Raw genomic sequence first — 24,424 nt, forward strand, 5'->3', positions numbered from 1 at the left:
AGCATTGCAACATTGTATCTCTTCTTCCAGGATGAGGACTATGCCTTCCTAACTGTGGGGTTCCTTGTAGATAATGAATAGGATAAACATCCATTCAGATGGACTCCTTTTAATTAAGCATTATTTGGGGGTGGAAGCAGAAGCAAAGCAGATAAAATATGCAAATAATTACATCACATGCATTCTCAAACCTGATAAACAGGAGAAAGATTAGGATTGTAGATATATAGAAGATTAAAATCGAACTTATTTTATGGATGGAAAGGAAGTTATCTTCATAGGCAACACAACACCAAATTCATGAGATATTACGATGCAAATTAATCTAAAATATTGGGAGGCGGAGAGTCTGGGTATATAGCTATCAAGGTATAGAAGCAATTTGGTCTAGTTTGATGTAGACTTAGATAAGCTATTCTTTATTACTTATCTGAATGAAAGCCTTACTTCAGACTGTCATGTCAGCCAGCATCTGCTATTATGGAAACTACAACTTCTGCTGTCATGGGAGTTACTGCCATGTTCTTGTCAACCTCATCCATTGCACTCTGCCCTACTCATGTAAACTGGAGCCATGCTCTGTGCTTCTCCAACCAACGCTGAATTTGGTTTCTAGAAAACTCCCCAGAGAAGTGTGGTAAACCTTCCAGCTACCATTCATCCAGTTGTGTGCATGCAATTTGTGAAATTTCTTGCTACTTTCTACTACTTATTGTGTCTCCAGACCTTGCTACTCAACTAGCTGTTTTTCTATCAATCTTTAATTCTTAAGTTCCTGCCAATTCTCAATGCATAACAGATCTCAACACTATTTTTTCAGTAGTTGCCTCTCCTAAAATCGCATCTCTTATGGCTGTCAATCACTGAGCTTTATTTTTTGTGGCTGTCAACCACTGAATTTTGTGTCCAGGACCTGCTATCCTTTGAGCTCTTTCTCCTATGGCTATCAACCTATAGGTTCTATATTCAACAGCTTCACAGCCCTGAATTATGTGTCTCATGATTTCCAACGTGTTTCCTTCATGCACAGCAGTTTCCAACCAGCTTGTTCTGATTTTGTGGGTTGGCAATCTCCATTTTGTAGAAGAACATGCTGAATTGTTATTTCAGTGTCTTGCCTGACAGGATTTTACAGAAATTTTATCTTTAGGTTGAAAATTTGCTCTTAGGCTGATGGATCATTGTGTTTATAGTTCAGGTGCTGTTTTAACATGTCCTGTTTTATGTGATCAAATTCTAAGAGACTGTAATTGTTTCTTCACTAGAAATTTTTCAAATTCTAAGAGATTCTAATTGTTTCTTCACTAGAAAATTTTCACTGCCAGGGATTCTTGATTTCTATGCCAGTAATGTGTCCTTTAATAGGAAGACAAGTTTTCATGGTTATTTATAAATAATCTTTCTTCAAATGATATAGAAAAGAGTATCTTTGGTTCTTCATTATCTTCAATGAAGTTAAGGACAGCTAATTCACTAAACAAATATAATGCAAAGAAAGAAAAGAAAGAGTATCTGAAAAAGGCAGGCAAGATAGATCCTTTCAAGAATCTGAATGCACGTGTCCTACTACATAAACATTAAATATGCACCTGTATTTTCTAACACTTAAAAAGAGAATTATTTAGCCCGAATACATTTTGCTATAGCAACCAACAACTTCAGAATTCCAGATGCTTAAAATTGGAATGGGGTACTTATCACCCCTACTACACATTCATTGTTTCAGCTCCCAAATCATTCTCATTCTGGAACCCAGACATAGAGGATCTTCACTATCAGGAATAATGCCAGTAGAGGCAGAGGGAAAATAGTAAGGAAAATTAGTTGCTCATCAGCACTACATATGTCTTCTAAATTACCATTGAACAGAGCAAGTTACAACGCCCAGTCTGCCCCACAAGATTAAGCACGAAGGGGTTACATAAATTTTAGTTCTGTACAATGGACAGCACAGTATTTTTTCCTCTTGAACTAAACTTAAGTCCTCCCCGGTGCCCTCCCATGGATCCTTGCATAGAGAAAATTGTTATTACTTTGAACCTATTTCTCTGTTATATGTATGTAACTAACTAATTCAGTTATTCCACCTCCTCACTGGGAACTTGTTCTTCTTACAGGCAACTGCTCATATTCCAGGAACTATTCCACCATATTGATCATCTTCAATGGACTGGGCATACCACTGCATGATCAATAATCTTCCAATGCATGTATGAAAAGATACTATTATCCCCATTGTTACAGATAAGAAAATTTAAATAGGTCAAAAAATTTGCCCGAAGACCTACATAAGTTATATTTCAAAGACTTTTCTTTCTCTTTCATACTGTCTCTATTTTTATTCATTCAGGTTTTGACTAATCTAGAAGCCACTTGGAAGTTGTCAATTGCTTGGTTACCATAATCTTCAACTCTAGAATAACAAATCTAAATTTCAAATAAAACTATTTCCTCTCAGTCACAGCCCCTGCCCAGCTTTTCTCTCTAGGTGGACTAACTTTAATGGTGTGTACCCTTATGGGGTATGCCCTCTCTGGGATCCTTATTTCCCAGGTAAATGGTGGTAAATGCCTTCAACTTATTCAATTCCTCCAAATTTAATTTCTAAGGTCAACATATAATTTATACACGTCATAGCAAGTTACCTAGCCTAAAACAGCCTATTCTGGCATGATTTTTCCTTCTGTTTTTCCTTCCCTCTTCCCTTCCTTCCTTCATTCCTTCCTCCCTTCCTCCCTCCCTTCCTTACTCCCTTCCTCTCTCCTTCCATTTTTCCTCCCTCCCTCCTTCCTTCTTCTCTCCCTTCCTTCTTCCCTCCTTTCATTCCTTCCTTTCTTGCTTCCTTCCTTCTTTCTTTTTTCTATCTTTCTTCTTGCTTTTGATGTACACATACAAAATGTAGTGGGTTTTAGATGAGATCCAATAATGACAATAAAAAATAATAATACTAACAAACATTATAGGCTGATGATAATGATAAAGGTTAACATCAAAACATCAGCTACACGAAACTGTATTTCCTATGCTGTGCTTGACCAACTCTCACACCCACCTATTGAGTGAATACTACTATTAGTAGTATTTATTTAATTCAATAAATACAGCCATCTATGGAGCAAATACTACTATTAACTTTATTTTGAAGATGTGGAAATTAAGTTACAGAAGCACATGGTAGTTAAACTGAGCATCAGAAACAGGATTAGTATCCAGAGAATTTGAGCATTGAGCCTTTATTGCTAGCAATGCATATGCGGCTTTCAGGAACTAGCTAATGATATATGGCACTGAAGGATATGAGTTATACAAGAGGAGTCATTAGTAATCTGTTGTCAAGCAAGTCATTTTTCTTAACTACACAAGGTAGAATTGTTCAATTTTAGCATTTACTTTTAGAGGACACAATGATTATTGTAGGACTATGTGTTTACAACATCAAAGTAAATTGCGAATAATATCTTTTTAGTCTAATTGGTGACTGGAATTCCCTGAAGTAGAGCTTTAGAAAATTAGAAGGAAAAGATTTAACTTGCATCTACTATGTCCATTGCACTTTTCTAGGTATTTTCATATTTATTATCTCATTGCATCTGCAGGAAAGTCCTGCAAAGTACATGCTATTAGCTCTAGTTTTACGTAAGAAGATACTGATGTACTGGGAGAAAACAATTTTCCAAAGGTACATGCTAATAAATACATTTAAATGGTAGTCAGCAAGAAAGTAATGCGTAACTCATTAGGGTACAGTCCTGACAGTTCCATTTAAAAATGTTTAACTTTTACTACAGCTGTATTTCATTACATATATACCATGTTTCCCTGAATTTAAACATGAAAATTCCTATCTTTCCACCCATTTGTGTTATTTTTAAATGCTTTACCTTCATTTTTTGTTCTTAAAAATTTTTATATTTCTCAGCTGTTCTTCAGCTTTTTAAACCACTAATAATCTATTAAGCCAACAATGTAAAAGTAGCATTACATTTACTGTAATATAAATGCTACTTGTAAACAGCAAGTAACCAATATTTTAGGTTACCAACGCTAAATTTAAGAATCTTTTTGACTCAGTATTTGCAATTCAATTGTTATGTAAGTATGGATTCACAAACATTTTGCTTTTTCAATCATAAGATCAGTTTTGCCTAATTTAACACCATTTTGGCAAGTGGAAAAATGCATTATTGCATATATAGTAGCGAAAGGGAATATAAAATTTTGTTTCACCTAAAAGACTAGGAAATTGTCCTCTATTATTTTGTTTAAGGGCCATTTACTGGAAAATTTAGCTTTCTTTGATCTTCTGTTTACCCGAAAGGATTTTTAACCTTTGGATAAAACTGGGAAAGAGTTCCATAACTCTTTTTTAATGAGGAAAGGAATCTACTGGCTCATTAGATACAAGAAGTTTGTTGCTTATTCCACAGACAGTATTGGTATCTCTCTGAATTATCTGATGGCTGGAAAGCTTATTCCTTACATCTTAAACTCTCCCTGAATACAGAGCACAAACTTCTCAAACTACATAAGGACTATCTATTGTATTTTCCTATACTTTTCTGGCATAATGTATTTATTTCCTGTGACAGCCGTAACAACTTACCACAAACTCAGTGGAAAGGGAGAAACAACAAGAGTGCATTTGCTTACGGTTCTAGAGGCTAATAGTACAAAATCTGCTTCACCGACCTAAAGCGAAGTTATCCACAGTGCTGATTCCTCCTAGAATCCCCAGGAAGAAATCCGTTCCCTACCTTTTTTGGATTGTAACGATTGCTGACATTCCTTAGCTTGTGGCCACATCATTCCAAACTCTGTTTCCATCCTCATATTGTCTGGAAGTTACATCAGGTCCACCCAGATAATCCGCTTCAAGATCCTTACTTTAGTCACACCTGCATAGTCCCTTTTTGCCATGTCACGTAGCATTCACAGATTTCCCAGTATGAGAAAGCGGGCCTCTTGGGTGGGTACATTATTTAACCTTCTGCACACAACAAATACTAGTAACAGGGAAATTAATGGAAGAAAACATTATTTTAGGAGTTAAGTGAAAACAGAAATGCATATGCCTCTCCAAAGCCTTCAGACCACAATGCCGCTCAAACGACAATGGTGTTTATTTTCTATTCAAGCCTGCCATCGCTATGAAGCTGGTATTTTCTATATTTTGCTATATTTCTGATGTAGTGTGCTCCATCTCTTTCAAAAGTTGAGATTAGAGTAGGAGACAATTCTGCAGAGGTATCACGTACAGAAAATGATGGCGTGGATGGGATGGGGTGATGATTCCATAGGTGTGTGATATTCTGAGTAAGGAAGGAGATGAAACATAAAAGCAAATGAGAGGAGGTGAGCTAGGGTTGCTTTCTCAAATCTCATTATGTGTTTAGAATATTATCATACTGAAATCAATTTAAATATGTTGTAATGGCTCATGCTTTGAATATTGGTCATGCCATATGATGTTCCACATAATTTTTTTGACTTACATCTGTGTGAATAAAATTAATTCAAAATACCTCACTATTTAATTTTAAGATGGAAGGGAAGAATGTGAGATTTACAGTTAATTGACTTAACTCATTCTGTGTTTGTTAATGGTGTTAGCCCTCAAACCTGCTTCAAGGATGCCTAAGGAAAAAAAAAAAAAAAAAAGACTAGAGGCAACAATGATACAATAGAGAAGCGTAGAAATGAAGCTTCATCAACCTCTGGCTTTTCTGTGTATCACTGGAGCTCAGTAATGTAGTGGAAAGTTGGCCATCAACTAACTGTCTATGTATCTTCTTTCCTATTTTGCCTGCCTCAGGACTAACATTTTCTGCACAAAATCCCAAGGCTCCCTATAGCCAAACAATTTGCTGGAAATATGGTTTCATGATTGTGGCCTTTGTCACCTGAGAGAAACTGCAGAAGGCAGCAAAACATGTTTAATACAGAATTGCTTATTGTCAACTTAACAGAATAAATATACTGAGAAAAGCACTGAGAAAATGGAGATTTTTTTTAAAAAAGAGAATATCTGTAGGTTTAAATTGGTGTGCATTTGAAAAATCTATCTGAAAAGTAACCAAAAACAGTGAGAGAAATCTCATAGTTTGCTACAATGAGAGTTAATTTTTAAAACTATCCCTATAGCTGGTCCTACCAGAAGAAGTCTGTTCTATTCTCTGTCTGAACTCTTCACTGTTAATAAATGCATTGCTGTTTCCAATTCAATGGCAGCTGGAAGTATAATTATAATTTTATATTTTGAAGAACAAAATTTCAATTCTTCAGTTTAAATTACTGTCTTTTAAAAAATTATTTAGCCTTCACCCTTAGTAAAAAGTGCTATTTAATATACACAGTGCTCATAAGAACTACACAGTTTATTCAGATAAAACTTTTAAGCAGTTATTTCCTTTTGTTGACATAAACTAAAAATAACTGCGGTTTTCAACACAGGAGTAAAATAAAGGGTAGGTGCAAAAGAAAGCAAATGAAGAATAAGAGAACTTATTTGGGGAAAAACGTTTACATCTGACAACAATTGGAGTTTACAGCAGGCAATGGAACACGTGATTTGTAACCTTAGTCAATTAGGAAGGTATAATCTTGCAAAACTGGGTTTATTTGATAGCACACATTGCAGACACTCTTTAAGAAGGGATTTAACAGAAGTCTTGGTTGCTTAGCAACCAATGCCCCCTGGGAACAAGTTCATTTTTAGCCTGGTGTAGGCCACTAAGTTTCCCAAGTATTGCTATGAGTCTTACCTATGGACTTCTCCTAATACATTACATGAGAAGCTGTTACCAGTATATGGTCCTGCACAGGTAAGAGTATAGCACATATTTGGAGAAACTGATTCTTGAAAGGTCAATGCCTGCTTTTGAATAACCATGTTGAGACAGGCAAACTACTTGGCTTATTTCAGAGCATATGATTAAGTCCTTCAGTGTTTTCCAGTAGTTAACACAGTGGAAAAATACAGGTTCCTTGCTTTAGTTGAGTCCTTGTGAACCTTTAAATAACCATGTTGCAGAAGCCCATAGACACATGAACTCTTGTTAACCTCTGATTGACAGATGAGAGTTTGCCTATTAACATGAAAATCACTATTTGTTGAAGGTATGGTCGACAGATAATGAGTGATGGGTGATGGTCAAAGTGGTGATTATGGATACTTTGAAGAATTAAAATAAACTTATTTTTACACGTGTGAAAACATTAGCCTCTGTGGCTAACCAACACACTAATGAGATGTTGCTGTGTTTTCGCCCCAAGCAGAGAGAAGGAAGAGTCTGGAGAGGCTTTTGACAATCACCAGGGAAGGTATAAAACGTCTTTAGGCCGCAGCCACACTGCACAGCGACCACGGAGCATGTATGCAGGCTCCATGTCTACTCCAGGCTATCCTGGGGTCTGCACATCATATCGAACTCACTGTTACATCCCAGTGACTTCTTCTGTTACTCTTAGCTCCAATGATTTAAGCCCTGCCTGTGGACACTACTTACCCAGTAGCTACCAAGGAAATCTCTGGCTCCTGGATTACTGCCAAGAATCCTACGGTGAAGCACCAACCTGCGAATCTCCTAGCTGTGAGCCCAAGACCTGCAGCACCACTGGTTGTGACCCATCAGACTCCTCTGTGCCCTGCAACTCCCCATCAGCAGGCCAAGTCTTCAGTGTCTGTGAAACTACCAACATCAAACCCAGCCCCAGCTGCAGCCCATGCACTCAGATCAACGGGTATGTATGCAATTGCCACACACCCACTCGAAGTGCATCCAAAGCCTGCCAAACCCTCCACAATGGTTCCAACTGCTTTGGACAGCTTAACTGCTCATCCAAGAGTTTCCAAACTCTAAACCACTGCAGATTGAGTACTTTGGGGTATAAAAGCTACCAAAATCCTTGCTTCATACCCAGCTACGTCTCACCATTATGTTATACTTCCAACAGCTGCCAACCCCAAAGCTATTTAATGAGAAATTATCACTATTCGAGCTACAGGCCTACGAGCTGCCGACCACTGAGCTATTTATCTCGAAGCTTCAGGTCTCTGAGCTGTATACCCAGTACCTTTCCACCTCTGAGGTATTTATGCAGTGGTAGCAGACCTCTGAAATGCTATTGACCAGCTTACAGAATTTATAGCAACTGGAAATTGCCCAGTGGGGAAGATTCTACAAAGTAGTAGAATGTCTAATTTTCTGCTGAATCTCTTTATTCAGCCTAAGAATCTCATTACATTAAGTTCAAATATAGCTCCCAGGCTTATTAACCACAGCCAGTATCACCTGCTAGCTTTTCTTTTTTTCTGTTGTTCTGTTATTGCTCTTTGTACTAAAAGCTGACCCTGAAGGTAACATCGTTATTTCTGAGATTTATTACAATGGACTTACCGAAGAGACTCCATTTGAAATACAACCATCACCAGCCAGCTTTCTTACTTTGGCTGTCACTGTCACTTGTCTGACAGTGTGATTATCACCTACCTTTCCTGATGAAATGGGGCCTCCATGGTTTGACTGCAGATTCCAGCATGCAAGTTTGTTCAGATGGCTTTGCTTTTCATTAATATTTTTGTCAACTACCTAACTAGCACCTTGCTAATAAGCCAAGAGATAACATTATCTTGAGCATAATAAGTTGAACTATTTCATCCTTTTCTTACTGACTGACTGTAAGAACAGGCAAATAGCAATGGTGACTAGAGCTCAAAAAGGGAAGCCTTCAGCAAATCTTCTCTTCCAGAAAAGCCTCCAGCAAATTTTCTCTTCCAGAGAAGCCTCCAGCAAATCTTCTCTTCCAGAGAAGCCATAAAACAAGATTCACTGATATTCAGCTTTTGTTCTCCATGCCTAAGAAAAAGCCTCAGAATTAGCTAAAGCATGAAAATTGTTTGTTGAAAGAAGAACAAATCCTGTTAGAGATTCTTTACAATTACGTTTAATCTATGTCCAGAATTCTCCTATTATCCTGCCTTGCTGATTTATTGCATTATGACTCTGGAATATGTCCTCCTTCTCAGTTAATAAACAAATTTCTGACTGGAAGTAATGGCTTTCCTTATGCTTTATTTCACATTTACTAAAATTTCATCCATGTTCTGGGCAATATACATAGCATTGTCAAAATGCTGCTTTCCTGCCATTTAGTTTAGAGTCTAAATTTAAAATACAAAGAAGGGGCCGGACGTGGTGGCTCATGCCTGTAATCCAAGCACTTTGGCAGGCCAAGGCGGGGGTGTATCACCTAAGATCAGGAGTTCGAGACCAGCCTGACCAACACGGTGAAACCCCGTCTCTACTAAAAAAAAAAAAAAAAAAAAACAGCACTTTGGGAGGCCGAGACGGGTGGATCACGAGGTCAGGAGATCGAGACCATCCTGGTCTACACGGTGAAACCCCGTCTCTACTAAAAAATACAAAAAACTAGCCGGGCGAGATGGCGGGCGCCTGTAGTCCCAGCTACTCGGGAGGCTGAGGCAGGAGGATGGCGTAAACCCGGGAGGCGGAGCTTGCAGTGAGCCGAGATCGTGCCACTGCACTCCAGCCTGGGCGACAGAGCGAGACTCCGTCTCAAAAAAAAAAAAAAAAAAAAATTGGCCAGGCGTGGTGGTGTATGCCTGTAATCCCAGCTACTTGGGAAGTTGAGGCGGTAGAATCTCTTGAACCCAGGAGGCGGAAGTTGCAATGAGTCGAGATTGTGCCACTGCACTACAGCCTGAGTTACAAGAGTGAAACTCAGTCTCAAAAAAAAAAAAAGTACAATATGGAATCACAAGCTTCTGACTTGTTTTGTTTTGTTTTAAACATATTATGGTTATCTCAACTAGAATGTCTACAATAATATTGATATACAGAAATTTGGAAACATTTATAAAATAAATCAATTTAATAAAGAGTACATAGAGTATTAAATATATGTTTGTTTCTCAGCACAGTATGTGTATTCATTGGTTTTGTAGATAAGGTTTCAGCAGTTAAATAAATTTAATATTGAACCTCCTAGAAGTGATTTAACCTCTGTAAGTTATTATCCAAAAAATAAAAATCATCTATTTGAGTGGTGAAAACAACATGATAAAACATCCCAAGCATTTTTGTAAATAAAAAGCAAATCATGTTTAAAGAAAAATAAAATGATCCCCAGAGATGGGTGTAACTGAAGTCTGGAAAGATGGGGAAGAATCTTCAATATCAAGAGTCAATGTCCAAAATTAAAACTCATGAAGCATATAAATAGAGCTAATATATCACTCCTTCCTTCAGTAGGAATGTGTGTGTACAAAGGGCTTTAGAAGAAATATTAATGCACTGTTTCTGCTTGAACATATCTGGGAATAATCAAGTCACTCCTTTGTGAGTTCGTTCAATTTTCAGAGAATTCTATTTGCTGAAAATGTCTTCTTCCTATTGAGAAAAATACTGTATAGTTGCCTTTAGCAATGATCTATTGACCATATAGGACCACTTCAATTCCTTTAACCTAGAATAAGTGTTCAAGTATTTGGAAATAATTACCATGTGTCCCAGATGAGCATTCAGTTGTCCAAACTAAACGTACAATTTTTTTTTTCTCTTTACAAAAGTTAATGGTAAACCTATTCTTTGAGACACTGAGTAGGACTCTTTGGAGATATCAATATCTATAGATCCTGTTCTCTTCTCAAGAGCTATTCAGAAGAGTAATATACTGAAACAAACATAATACTGTCTTGACTATTTTAAGTACAATATAAAAACTTCAAGGGAAGAAAAGAAAGTTACTTTTTTTTTTTTTTTTTTTTTTTGCTAGACTCTCTGGCAGGCAAGAAGATTGCTCCTAACCTGAAGAACAAGAGAACACTCGGGGGAAGAAATGGCATGGAAGTGACCTCTGAATGGTAAGGTAACTAGGGTATGAGTACTTAATGGAAAAAAGGGTGTGAGGTGACAGGCAAATTTGAAAAGAGGTGTAGTTAAATTTAAGTAGAGAAAAAAAGTCTAAAATAAATAAGAGAAAATATAAGACATTACCTTAAAGAGCTTGGATAAGAAAGATTTTTTTCAAGTAAGTACAAACAAACAATAATTGTAAAATAAAAGATTAGCAAATATGGCTACATCAAAATGAAAAGCTCCTGGTCATGTGAGATATATCATGAAGAAATTAAAAATAAAGCAAGAGCATGTATAGGGATGGGGGGATGATAATGCCTACCAGAACACCATGTACTTTCCACTCAATGTTTCTGTAAATATTAAGCCAACAAAAATAGTCTATTAATGAGAAAATCAAGCTAGCAACAAAGCATAGGGAAAAAAAGCCAGATTTAGAGATAATGTATACAACATGTACCATAAAATTACTATCCAAAATATTCAAGAACTCCTACAAATTAAAAGACTATCCTGACCAACATGGTGAAATCCCATCTCTACTAAAAATACAAAACTTAGCTGGGCGTGGTGGTGCATGCCTGTAGTCCCAGCTACTCAGGAGACTGAGGCAAGAGAATCGGTTGAACCCGGGAGGCGGAGGGTGCAGTGAGCTGAGATCATGCCACTGTACTCCAGCCTGGTGACACAGTGAGACTCCGTCTCAAATAAAAGAAAAAAAGAAAGAACAAATGACTCAATAGAAAATAAGCAAAGTATATAAGCAATTACTAACAAAAAATGATTTAATAAAAATATTAAAAAGTGTTCAACCTCAGTAATAGGTTGAACAATACACCAGAATATTATTTTTCATCATCCATTTGGCAAACTTTTAAAAAGTTAATCATATGGCAACTTAAAAATATATTCTCACATACTGCAGATGGAAATGGAATTTGACAGAGCCACTATATATGTGAATATTTAAAATACCCACACTTTATGACAAGGTAAATTCACTTCTCAAAGTCCCTTCTACCTAAACATTATTTCAAGTTCCACAATATTCACATCAGTACCACCTGGACACTGAAATATTGAGAACAATGAAAAAGTCCATCAATTGGAGACTATAAATTATAATATAGTCATATGAATAAATATTTTACAACAGATAAAAAGGGTGGCATAGAGCCATATAAATTAATATGACAAAAATTATAAAATTAACAAATAAGATCTATAAAACTACGTAGAGTGGCATATTTTATGTTTAACCACTTGCAAATAAACATTTCTTTATGTAATACACATTTGTATATTATAGTATATGTGTGTGTGTGTACATATATGGAGAGAGAATAAATAGCTTTACAAAAACACAGTCTACGTAAAAATTGTTAGCTTTGGAGAAGTTTTGGAAATGAGGATTGGATATTCTTTTTTTTTTTTTTTTAATATACTTTAAGTTCTGGGGTACATGTGCAGAACGTGCAAGTTTGTTACATAACCATATATGTATGTGCCATGTTGGTTTGCTGCACCCATCAACCCATCACCTACATTAGGTATTTCTCCTAATGCTATCCCTCCCCTATCCCCCCACTCCCCAACAGGCCCCAGTGTGTGATATTCCCCTCCCTGTGTCCATGTGTTCTCATTGTTCAACTCCCACTTACGAATGAGAACATGAGGTGTTTGATTTTCTGTTCTTGTGTTAGTTTGCTGAGAATGATGGTTTCCAGCTTCATCCATGTCTCTGCAAAAGACACAAACTCATCCTTTCTTATGGCTGCATAGTATTCCCTGGTGTATATGTGCTACATTTTCTTTATCCAGTCTATCATTGATAGACGTTTGGGTTGGTTGCAAGTCTTTGCTATTATGAATAGTGCCACAATAAACATAGGTGTGCATGTGTCTTTGTAGTAGAATGATTTATAACCCTTGGGGTGTATACCCAGTAATTGGATTACTGGGTCAAATGGTAGTTCTAGTTCTAGAATCTTAAAGTGATTTTTAGATTTAATAATTATGTTTTGATGAGCAATTAATTTTTAAAATTTAGAAAAATAGAAGTACTGAGAAATAAAGTTGGTCCCATTCTAGGAATTGCTAGAGTCGACAACATTCTCCAAACTACTTTAATAAAAATGTTGAATAGCAAAATGAAATAGGCATCAGTCCTGTACATCACATAGACTTCTAGAAAGCCATAGAATGTGAGGATTCATATGTGTCTGTCTGATTCAATTTTAGTTAAATTTTATTTAGACAAAGAATATCCTTAGTAAACAACACACTAAGTCCATAGCTCCAGTGACAAGAAATCAGCCAAGCTGTTTTAAATATGTTTAAAAATACACAATTTAAACTTCTTTTCCCGTAAATTTCACTGCATAGTTGACCTAAATTTTCCACCTCCTAAATAAAAGATAACCACCTAATTTTCATTTGTTTTGTAAGAAATAAACCCTGATTATAAACTGAAGTATCACTTTTCACAGCTGTAAAAATTTTACAAATCCAAATATGAGCTATAAGGAGCTGTAAGCATCCAGGTGTTTCTTAGGCATACCCCCCTCACTTTTATAGACAACAGAGAAAGAAGTGCAAGAAAACGAAATAAATAGGCACCTTCTGTCCCAAATGTATGAATCAAACAAAACCCTACCCTAGAATTTATTTAATGCACAATCTACTTAACCATGAAAATCTGTTTTAGTGTATATGCAAGACAGTTTATGTTTAGATGACTAACAATTTACTCTATAACATAGTTTAAAGAGTTGATGAAGCTACTACATTTGGCGGGCATGCTATGAAAAGCATTAATATATAGCATAATTTTCATGTTTATTTCTGCCTGCTATCTTGAAACTGTATTACTGACCACTATCTTTCTGAATCCTTCTTTCATAGAATATATTTTCTGATTGGTGTATTGAGTCTACATATTTTCTAAGCCCAAGGAAACTTCTTTGTTCCACTTAGTTTTTTTTTTTTTTTTTTTTTTTTTTTTTTTAGACAGGCTCTTGCTCTGTTGCCCAGGCTGGAGTGCAGTGGCATGATCTTGGCTCCACCTCCCAGGTTCAAGTGATTCTCCTGCCTCAGCCTCTTGAGCAGCTGGGATTACAACCACACACAACCAGGCCTGGTTAATTTTTATAGCTTTAGTAGAGACGGGGTTTTGCCATTTTGACCAGGCTGGTCTCAAACTACTGACCTCAAGTGATCTGCCTGCCTCGGCCTCCCAAGGTGCTGGGATTACAGGCCTGAGCCACCGCACCCTGCCTCCATTGAGTTTCTTAATTTTTTCTTTTTCTTTGAGTTCACTACAAGCTGCCTATCAAATTTCTCATCATACAGTTAGTGTGCTACATGTGATTCACTAAAGGAAAATGGTTTCCACCTACCAGGAGGCCCTTAATGAGCAGAGGTCACACATGACAGTTCAATTAACCATACAGCAACTCCCAACATTATGAGACAATATTCCAAGATCATGGAACTCTATCCATAACCCCCAGTACTGTACTGTCCATGTTAAAATTTCCACTTATATCAGTGCTGGCTGGAATCATGGTTTCTAGATGACTGCAGATTTAGAATCAGAAGCAAACTGAATTCTTGATCAGATGTGCATAGGTGTTGTCTCAGAGCTGATCTAACAAAATGTTTCCTGTCTTCAACTACTCATTATGCCCATGGTGCTTGGTTTTTTTTTTTTTTTTTTTGCTTGGTTTTTTTTTTTTTTTGTCTGTGAGTTTAATCTGATTGACAGGACTCAGCGAGTCCCCAAGCTGTGTATCTACAGTCAGGTTACTGACAAATCAGAAGACCATTTAAAGCTCAGCTCTCACCTTTGTTTTCTGTGTCTTATAGTTTGGAATCCAGGAAACTCTAGATGATGCAGTTGTTCACTGCCTCAAACTCTAGGGTCTCACATATTTAAAGGAAAAATTACTCAAAAGTAGAAGGTAATTTTCTTATTTTTTTAAATCAAAAATAGTATACTATTCCCAAATTTCAATTCAGATTCTGCTATTTAATGTGAAGAATTATGTTAAAGTTTCTTTATCTAAAGAATAAATATTCTCAATCTGGAATGGTTTCATTCAAAATAGAAAAAATAAAGATTTTAAGTCCAGAATTCTATCTTTCAGGAAACAACTATGATAATGACGATTATTATTGTCATGGTTATGACTTTTTAAGGTGAATCATTTTTTACCTGGAATGAAGGCACTGAGGATGTATTACTGCAGAGGCTAGTCTTTTTCATCAATTTGCAGCTTTACTCAGTAATCTCTAATAGATAGGAGTCGTTTCTGAGCTCTTTTCCTCTCAGATTGGGGGAGACACTGGATTTCTACTTTGTACTACGATAGCTGGTTGTAATATAAATCTGGAATAATTTTGAGAAATATTTGGTGGCTGATAGACTCAAAGAAAAATACCAAGATACCAAGTGCTTCTTTCTTCATGCATTGTGTGTGGCCCCTTAATTCACATATCTTGAGCAGAGCAGAGTGACTCATTGACCTTGAGTTGCAATCCTGACTATTCTACTTAAGTTGTATAGCATAAACCATCATTTAATGCTCTGGATTTTTATAGAGTGATGGACTTTCTGAGAATTAAATAAAGGAGAGTGCAAGATGCTCTGACAGTGCCTGGGACTAGTGCTCAACAAATGACAAATGACAGTATTTTTTGTTGTATTATAAAAGTGAAGAGGCCCTAAAATTCACCAACTCTACAGCCTTTTTTTCTATAGAGGATGTGATTGAGAACTACAATCCAAGGTTTTAGAGCTAGTTGTTAGGAAGCTAGAGCCTGAATCTAAATTATTTTTGTTGTGGTAGTGTAGGGTACTAAAAGGGCTTTTTTCTCACTACTGTTTCCTATGAGGAATGACTTTCCCCTAAATATTCTTCTGACCTTTCTCTAACCATTTATTCACTCAGCCTCTGGAGAGGTGAAGACACCTTTGTGACTGATATATACAGGAAGAATAACTGGGCATGTGCCTTTTATCTCTGACCCTTCCCATCCTGGGAATCCTTTTTTTTTCATGTGCAAATTGCCCACGGGCTGTCCAGTCCCACTACTTTCCCCATCTTAGGGAACTTCTCCTGGACCCATGCTACCCTGATATGGGTAACTGTCTGATTCTAGGATTTAGTGTTGGCAAAGCCATTTGTTTTAACACACCTAATTCTACTGTCAAAAAGAAAGGTGACATATGTGTTCTCTGCCTGCAACTTTTTGCCATTTCAGAGTGTTCAGAACCCAGTTAGTAACAAAGAGTGGTTTCTCTGGACCCAAAACAGTTCTTCCTAAAATAGGTCACACTACCTATCATTTAAGGGAAGATTGTCTAGCAATAAGTAACTAGTAAATAACTAAATTAATGAAGATTTGTATTGTGAGGGCACAACCAGTCTGCATTTATTTGAAAAGGAGTTCATGGTGTAAAGTAAATCAGATGACATCACTCCCTCCCATTAGGGCTTTCTTCTATTGTTACCACACTTAGGAAGCAAATTGAACTTGAAATGGAAGATATTTATTTCATAGAATGCAGACATACCCTTGTTTTACTTATATTTTTAGTGTAATGTTATGAGGAGAAGCAATAGATGTAAGATGTAATAGAACAAAGTATGTAAGGAGAGTAAAAATATTTTGGGCCCAATAAAAGTATTACAATCTTCCTACCTCTCAGCATTGGTACTCCAACATCAGCTTGTGCCATCTACACTCCATTTGATGCCTTAAGTTAGGAAACTAAAGGAAAGATGCCAGGAACAATTTGTGCCCAGCATATGTAATCTTTATTTTTTATTTTTTTAGAGACAGGATCTTGCTCTCTCTCCCAGGCTGGAGTGCATTGTCACAATCATAGTTCACTGTAGCTTCAGACTCTTCGGCTTCAACAATCCTGCAGCCTCAGCCCCCTGGGTAGCTGTGACCACAGGTGTGTGCCACCACAATTGGCTAATTGTTGTTACTATTATTATGCAGAGAAGGGGTCTACTTTGAAAAGCTGATCTGCAACTTCGGCCTCAATCAATCCCACCACATTGGCCCCCTAAAGCACTGGTATTACAGGTGTGAGCCACTGTGCCTGGCCATAGATAGCCTTTCCCTCTGGGAAAGAACATTTTCCTGAAGTACTGAATTACATAAATTTTCATTCCACAATACATAGAGCAAGATGGCACTTGAGAATGTCTCACATGGCGGCAATATCTACAAATTAAAATATTTAAGAACTGGTTCCAAACAGAACTAAAATTTGGGGGAGGAACCTTATAAAATTTAGAATTTGTACTCCTGATCTTGCCTGAATTTGAGGGAAATAGTCTAGAACAGGAATAAACAAGTAAATTTTCAAAGAAAAAGGTATAACTTTAGTCAAGAGCACTCTTAATTTCTGGCTTGGAACACACAGCACAGACCACCACCATCAACAAGAAGAGAGAAGGAAATGGGGTGGAGATAAAGAGGAATGGGAAAAGGAAGAGAAGGGAAAGCCTGTAAAAGGAAAGGAAGGGGCAGAGAAGAGGCTTTTTTAAGCATTTTCCAGCAACTCCCCTTCCTGGCCCCATATGAGACACATTGACTTGAAAACACATAACCTTGGCATCCCAATAAACTAGAAATACCCTCAAACTGGAGATGAATTAATCTCATACTGCCCCAGGCCTCCTCACCATGGCAGGTCGCATCTGACTCTGAATTCTATCTCCTATAAACTCATTAATGTGGATGATGACTAAAGTTTGAATTTCTACTAAAGCTAATGAGTTCTTTGAAGATTTTCTTGGAACCAGATAAAGGCAATAACTATGCTAACTTGATGAATAATTGTGAATAGGTATGTGAGCTTATATATGTGTGTGAATACACATATATGTCTTTCATCATGATTCTTAAACTTGTTGTGTATATATCCAGAAGTCATAGTTCTACTATTTTTGAAAATACGTATTGACTGCTCTTTTTCTATTTTAATTATCTGTTTAAGACATGGGCATAATTATCATAATAAAGAATATTATCTCCATAACTTAAAAAACTGTTGATAAAGAAGAGAGAACTTAGCCAGCATATAGTTTCCTTTTTTTCTTGTCTCTCTTGAGAGATAGGTAATAGAGATTTTATGCATAACAGTGCAATCCAGCCTGAGGCATAGAACATCTACAGTTCTCTTTGCTTTTAGATTTAAAAAACCATAGTAGTGTTATAAAATATTAATAGAAACATAATATAAAAACACAAGTATTCCAGGGACCTGGTATGACAGCTCTATCTGATCAAAATAGTTGTGGTGGTTTTCAGGGAACATTTCTCTGCTCATTCCAGAGAGTGCATGAACTCATTAGCCTAGAAAGTAATCTAACCAACCTGAATATGAAGGCACAGTGAAGGTGTTCTCAACCACAGCTATTCCATGGCACAGAAACTATTATACACAGTTCTTGGAAGAGCTGGTCATGTTGGCTTTAGCCTGTCATCTCAGCTACTAGGGAGGCTGATATGGGAGGATGGCTTCAGGCCAGGAGTTGAAGACCAGCCTGGGCAAAGTAGTAAGACTTCACCTCTAAAAAAAGAAAGAAAAGAATATAAAAATTAGCTGGGCATGAATATGTCTATAGTCCCAGCTATTGGGAAAGCTGAGATGGGAGGATCACTTGAGCCCAGGAGTTCGAGGCTGCAGTGAGCTACAATTGCACCCCTCTGCACTCTAGCCTGGGCAACAGAGCAAGACCCTGTCTCGAAAAATAAAAAATTTTAAAATATTCTGAGAGACATATTTCTAGGAAGCACACACTGAAACAATAATTTTAGGTGATGATGGTTTAACCAAACACAAAAGCAGCCCCAAATCCTTCTCTCATCTAAATTAGAGCACAATGTTATTCTTCTAATTCCAGTGTAGGCTCACGTTCTATGCTGATCAAGAGCATAAGGAGACCTCAACTCCAGAGTCCCAAGCCCTGAAGTTCTGTTGTTTTCAGTGATTGCAAAACATCATTCCATGCTGTCAACATCTGTTTACCCAGTTATGAAACTTTATTCCATGCATGAAAGTTGGTGCATATTTATCTCCACGTAAATACCGTTAGAAATGACTATGCAACATATTCTAAAATAAACTGTTAAAGGCAAAGGGTTTTCATGATCAGTACAAAGTACGGTTGAGGATATCATTGAACAAGGTTGTTAGAAACATCGTGTTGATTTCAGAAGTCTGTGTCCTATCACAGGGATGCCTATATATTTTGCTATCCTGAGACAGAACATGGGACCAAGAAAGCAATTTCAGGGATCATTTAAGTCTTTAAAATATAAAACCAATGAATTTTTGCAAGTGAACAGTCCTTCAACTTTTCTACATAAAATCTAAAGGCCATTTGGATAGTTGCCTGGTGGTCTGTGGGATCACACACATATCTGTGGGAAGTGAAGATGATGCCTGTCACTGCAGCTGAGTCAGGCAGATGACTGGAGACAAGAGACAGGGCACAGAGTCGCACAAGGAGACTGGGCTTGGGAATAGGAGGTTATTCTCTAGTTCTGGTATTGCCATATTTTGTCTCTGAACCTCAGATTTCCTACCAGAAAAAAAGAGAAGGTTGAATTTAATGAACACTTACACCTCTAAAATATGATGATTCTATCATTCTAGATATAACCTGTGGTTTTTTTATTGTTGTTGTTGTTTTGTTTTTAGACAGAGTTTTACTCTTGTTTTCTAGGCTGGAGTGCAATGATGCAATCTTGGGTCACTGCAACCTCCGCCTCCTGGGTTCAAACGATTCTCCTGCCTCAGCCTCCCGAGTAGCTGGGATTACAGGCATGTGCCACCATGCCCAGTTAATTTTGTATTTTTTGTAGAGACGGGGTTTCTCCATGTTGGTCAGGCTGGTCTCGAACTCCTGACCTCAGGTGATCCACCCGCCTCAATCTCCCAAAGTGTTGGGATTACAGGCATGAGTCACCATGCCTGGCCCCAACCTCTGTTAAATTTTTTTATGGTGTTTTACTATGCCTTCCTTCCGCATGTTCCTTTCCCAAAGCGTTTATCAGAATCCATCCAAGCCCAGGAATGTCTTTTAAAGATACAGGCGTATTTTCATTACATGTCACAAATAAGCCATTAAATCAGTAGAGATGCATTTAGTTTTGTTACACCTTAATTACTGAATTGCCAAGAGCTACCAATGGAAGCTTTATACCTAACTTACATATTTCCTCAAGACACTGTGTTTGGGCTAATGCTAATTTATGTTTCAAAAGAAGAAAAAACAGAAGAAGTGCCATAGGAGACCGGAATTTCCTCCATGAGTTAATTTTCGGAAGAGACGCTGCAAAGTGCAATCATTTTAACTCAGAGACTCCACCCTTCTTGTAAAACACATGTACCTAAGTGTACTAGTAAAATCTGCCTGGGCCCCGGGCCAGATCATTAAAGCTTTCAGTGGACACCGGGCCCTTGTCTGATGGAACTGATTTCACAACTAAAGACACTAAATATCATAATCAGGTAATAATAAGGTTCACCTTAACCTTGACCATTTAAACTCTACAATTATTAACCTTTTAAAAGAGTAACATAATAAAAAATCTGACATATTTTTTGCAAGCAACATATTAACTCCAGTTTGGTTGGGCTGGAATCTGACTACTTTCAACAGCTGGTGAGAAAGCTTATCAAGTCATATACCCCTTCCTGATATGAAGATCCAGAGACAACATGTGTTTATTTCTACAGACATAAAATAAAAGGAAAATGCAAACAAAGAAAGGAGAGGCACGCTGATGGGTGAGATCATCATATTTAGAAACTCAAGGAGTGCTGAAGATCAAAAGTAGATTGTAGCCGGGCCCCAGAATATAACCTGATCACAGGGGGAGATGGTGGGCAGAGGAAGACTCCATGAATGGATTATCATTAGAAACTACAATCTTTTACAGGCTAAGAAAAAGCAATGAGGAGAATGTTTACTTAGTTTTTCAAACTGCTGAGTGAATTTTATTATAGTTGCTAAATCAGTCTGAAGAATGGAATTTCAACATAAGGCAAGAACACGTAGTTCTGTTTCCTTTGCCCCGTACCCCCAAACACCCTTTTTCTTTGTCTCTTTCTGTCTCATTATTCCTGCCTGGAGGCAACTTTAGTCGTAAAATAATGTATCTGAGAAACAATTTTAAAGAATGCATGCATAATTTAAGCTTATTTCTCAGAAACCAGTTCATATGGCTGGCTTTTGACCCTTGCCCTAATTGCACAGATACTATGCAATAAGTATGGTGGTCAAGGGTTTTTGTTTGGGAACTTTCTTCTTTAACATTTTACTTCTAGAAGTGCTGCTGAGCACCAGTCTGTTCACATGACTACTGATTTGATGAGTGGATGATGCTGATGTGTTCTAGAACTGACTTGGATATTGAATGTTATGTATTAGCTGTGGACCCAGAATGGTTGGAGAAAGACCATTTGGGATTTTAACTTTTCCTGAGTGTATATGGTATGCTTAGCATTGGGCAACTGCTCAGAGTCCATGCAGGAAAACAGAAACCAGGGCAATTTAATATAGAGAATTGGTTAGACAAGTATTAGAGGACTAGAAATGCCAAGATGATGGGGATAGTAATTGCAGGAAGCAGCCTCACCCGTGGGATCCAGGACAAAGGCAAGAAGTCAGAGTTGCTTAGAATCCAGTAAGCTCTAGGTGAGTGAGACTCTGACCTCTGAAGAGAGACGCAATTCAGATAATGGAACAGGGGGATGCTGTGGAACTGTGAGCCAGACCTCTATGGAGGGGGCACTGCTGTTGGGGTGTGCTGATTTCTGTGGTGGGAATTCAATGGGACTAGTTCTTCAAATCAGAAGGTGGGAGGGGGAGACTGGAACCAACTGCCATTGCCAGGGTGACCTTAACAGATACAGAAAGGCAAAGAAGGAACAGTTCCTTTTTCCTCCTGCCTGACGGTTACTCTCTAGTGCCCCCTGTTGACAGAACATAACAAGTAAGGTTTAAAACAGACCATAGCTTCATAACCATCACAGACCGACTTTGCTCTTCTGAGCTAGCTCTAAGAGTTTATGCTATATATTTGCCATTTTAGACTACATCTATAAAAACCATAAGTGCATTTAATATGTGGTTGACCAGAAGACTGTTTTTTTTTTCTTAAAGAAGAAAATATTTTAGGTTTTTGCAATAATTATGCCTCAAAGGTCCATGGAATGAGTCACTATCCTATATCTACGCGAGCAAAGAAACTCTTGGGTGAGTTTTAGAATAGGCACACATTGTAATGAATCTCTTTCTGGTGAATTATCATATCATTTCAGTATAAAAGTTGCCTATTTCAAAAGCAAGACTGGCCCATTATTAAAAGCAAACTAGGTCGGGCACAGTGGTTCATGTCTGTAACCCCAGCACTTTGGGAGGCTGAGGAGGGTGGATCACTTGAGGTCAGGAGTTTGACACCAGCCTGGCCAATATGATGAAACCCTGACTCTACTAAAAATACAAAAAATTAGCCAGATGTGGTGGCGGGCGCCTGTAATCTCAGCTACTCGGGAGGCTGATGCAGGAGAATCACTTGAACCTGGGAGGCAAAGGTTGCAGTGAACCAAGATCACGCCACTGCACTCTAGCCCGGGCAACAAGAACAAAATTCCACCTCAAAAAACAAAACAAAACAAAAGAAAACAAAAAGCAAACTAATACACAAATAAAATATAGATAGCAAATCAGAATTATATGACCTAAAATTAGATAGTACAGCCTTCATATCTTCTAAACCACTCTTGCATGTTTCCATAGGGCCTTAGACTTTTGCTACTTAACAATTGATCTGAATTTTTGTGTTAGGTTTGATGGCGATCCCAAAAGTAACACTCCTTTCCCTCAGCAATTTTTGAATCAACTGAAAAATAGAACAAAATAGTCAGCAAATAAGAGTAAACTGCTGTTTTTACTACTGAAATTACTTCTCACAGAGATAGGTGCCTCTATCTAAAGGTAAGAGGTGTTCTGATATTAATTCCAGAATTAAATAGATTGATCTGTTGCTATGGCCTGGATATTTATGTTGTCTCCAAAATTCGTATGTTGAAATCCTAACCCCTAACTTGATGGTATTAGGAGATGGACCATTTAGGAGACGATAATTAGGTCATGAGGGAGAAGCCATCTATGAATGGGATTAATGCTCTTATAAAACAATCAGAGAGAACTGCCTTGCTTCTTCCACCGTGTGAAGATACGGAGAAGTTGGCAGTCTTCAACCAGGAAGCTGGCCCTCGTCAGATACTGGGTCTGCCAGTGCCTTGATTGTTTTCCAGACTCCAGAACCATAAGAAATACACTTCTGTTATTGATAACCCACTGAATTTATGGTACTTCTGTTACAGCAGCCCAAATGGGCTAAGACATTCACCTAGAGACAGACCACTGGAGGCCTAATCATGCTTAGGAGAGAAGTAGAGCAGAATAGAAGCTACCTGATAGGAAGGAAAGGAGGTGCTGATTAAGCAATGCCTAATTCCACATCCAAGCCCACTGATGAGACAAGAAAACCTCCCTCTACCTACCTAATGGACAGAGGGAGATCAGAAACTTTTTCCTAGTGGTGCTCCCACCACATGGATGTGAACACCAAGAGCTGAGACTTGGAGGTGGGGGAGTCATTCGCCACATTCTCTAACTCCACTGGTAATAAATGCCAGGGAAATAGTCAAGATACCTGTCTTGCCATCAAATCGTCAACGGCTAGATTATTGTCTGTCAATTAATAATCCCTTAATAGTCATTTGTTGAACAGGTTGAGTAGATCGATTCTTACTTTTATGGAAATGCATGTTTAGAAAACTTAACTTTCAGCGTTCCTTCTGGGCGGCAGACACAGTTTGTCAGTTTGCCAACATCCTGCTTTCATGAGAAACAGTTTGCTGTTTACTCATATAGCCTCCAGTGGTATACCGAGTTGATCATGACCCTCATTCCTTCAGCCTTCAATACCCAGGAATACACATTTTAAAACCTGAGATTTTGGTTTTCCTGATCTAGTAGGTAGATAAAAATAAAAGACTGAAAGCCTCACTATTGTTAAATATTTCTGGGAGTTAAATTTATTTTTTTTATTTTAATTTTTAATTTTTGTAGCTGCATAGTAGGTGTATGTATTTATGGGATACATGAAATGTTTTGATACAGTCATGCAATTCATAATAACCACATCATGGAGAATAGGATATCCATCCCCTTACACACAATCTTGTTATACTTTTTTAGTTATTTTTAAATATACAATTAAATTATTATTGACTATCGTCACCTGTTTTGCTATCAAATAGTAGGTCTTATTCATACTTCCTAACTATAACTATTACTAACTATAATGGGAGTTAAATTTATAGAGTCCATTTAGAGGTTAATTTGACATCCGTTGCTAAAATTTAGAATATAGAAACCTTGTGGGTCAGCTCTCCCACATCTAGGAGCAGTATAGAGTAGTAAAGCATAAAGTCTCAGGCA

At 37.5% G+C, this 24,424-nt stretch overlaps 2 protein-coding genes across 2 annotated transcripts; both read left to right on the top strand.

The window, feature by feature from the left end:
- Nucleotides 1–788: 788 nt before the first annotated feature.
- Nucleotides 789–1,097, top strand: LOC111524634 (keratin-associated protein 25-1). Its single transcript, XM_023189839.1, is given in 1 exon segment — nt 789–1,097. A coding segment is annotated over 1 exon segment (309 nt).
- A 6,254-nt stretch (nt 1,098–7,351) lies between these two features.
- Nucleotides 7,352–8,170, top strand: LOC111524624 (keratin-associated protein 24-1). Its single transcript, XM_023189831.1, has one exon. It carries the CDS (start codon nt 7,370–7,372, stop codon nt 8,126–8,128), a length of 759 nt encoding a protein of 252 aa, XP_023045599.1. The 5' UTR covers nt 7,352–7,369; the 3' UTR covers nt 8,129–8,170.
- Nucleotides 8,171–24,424: the final 16,254 nt, after the last annotated feature.

The sequence above is a fragment of the Piliocolobus tephrosceles genome, chromosome 19, assembly GCF_002776525.5.
Source record: "Piliocolobus tephrosceles isolate RC106 chromosome 19, ASM277652v3, whole genome shotgun sequence".
NCBI lineage: Eukaryota > Metazoa > Chordata > Mammalia > Primates > Cercopithecidae > Piliocolobus > Piliocolobus tephrosceles.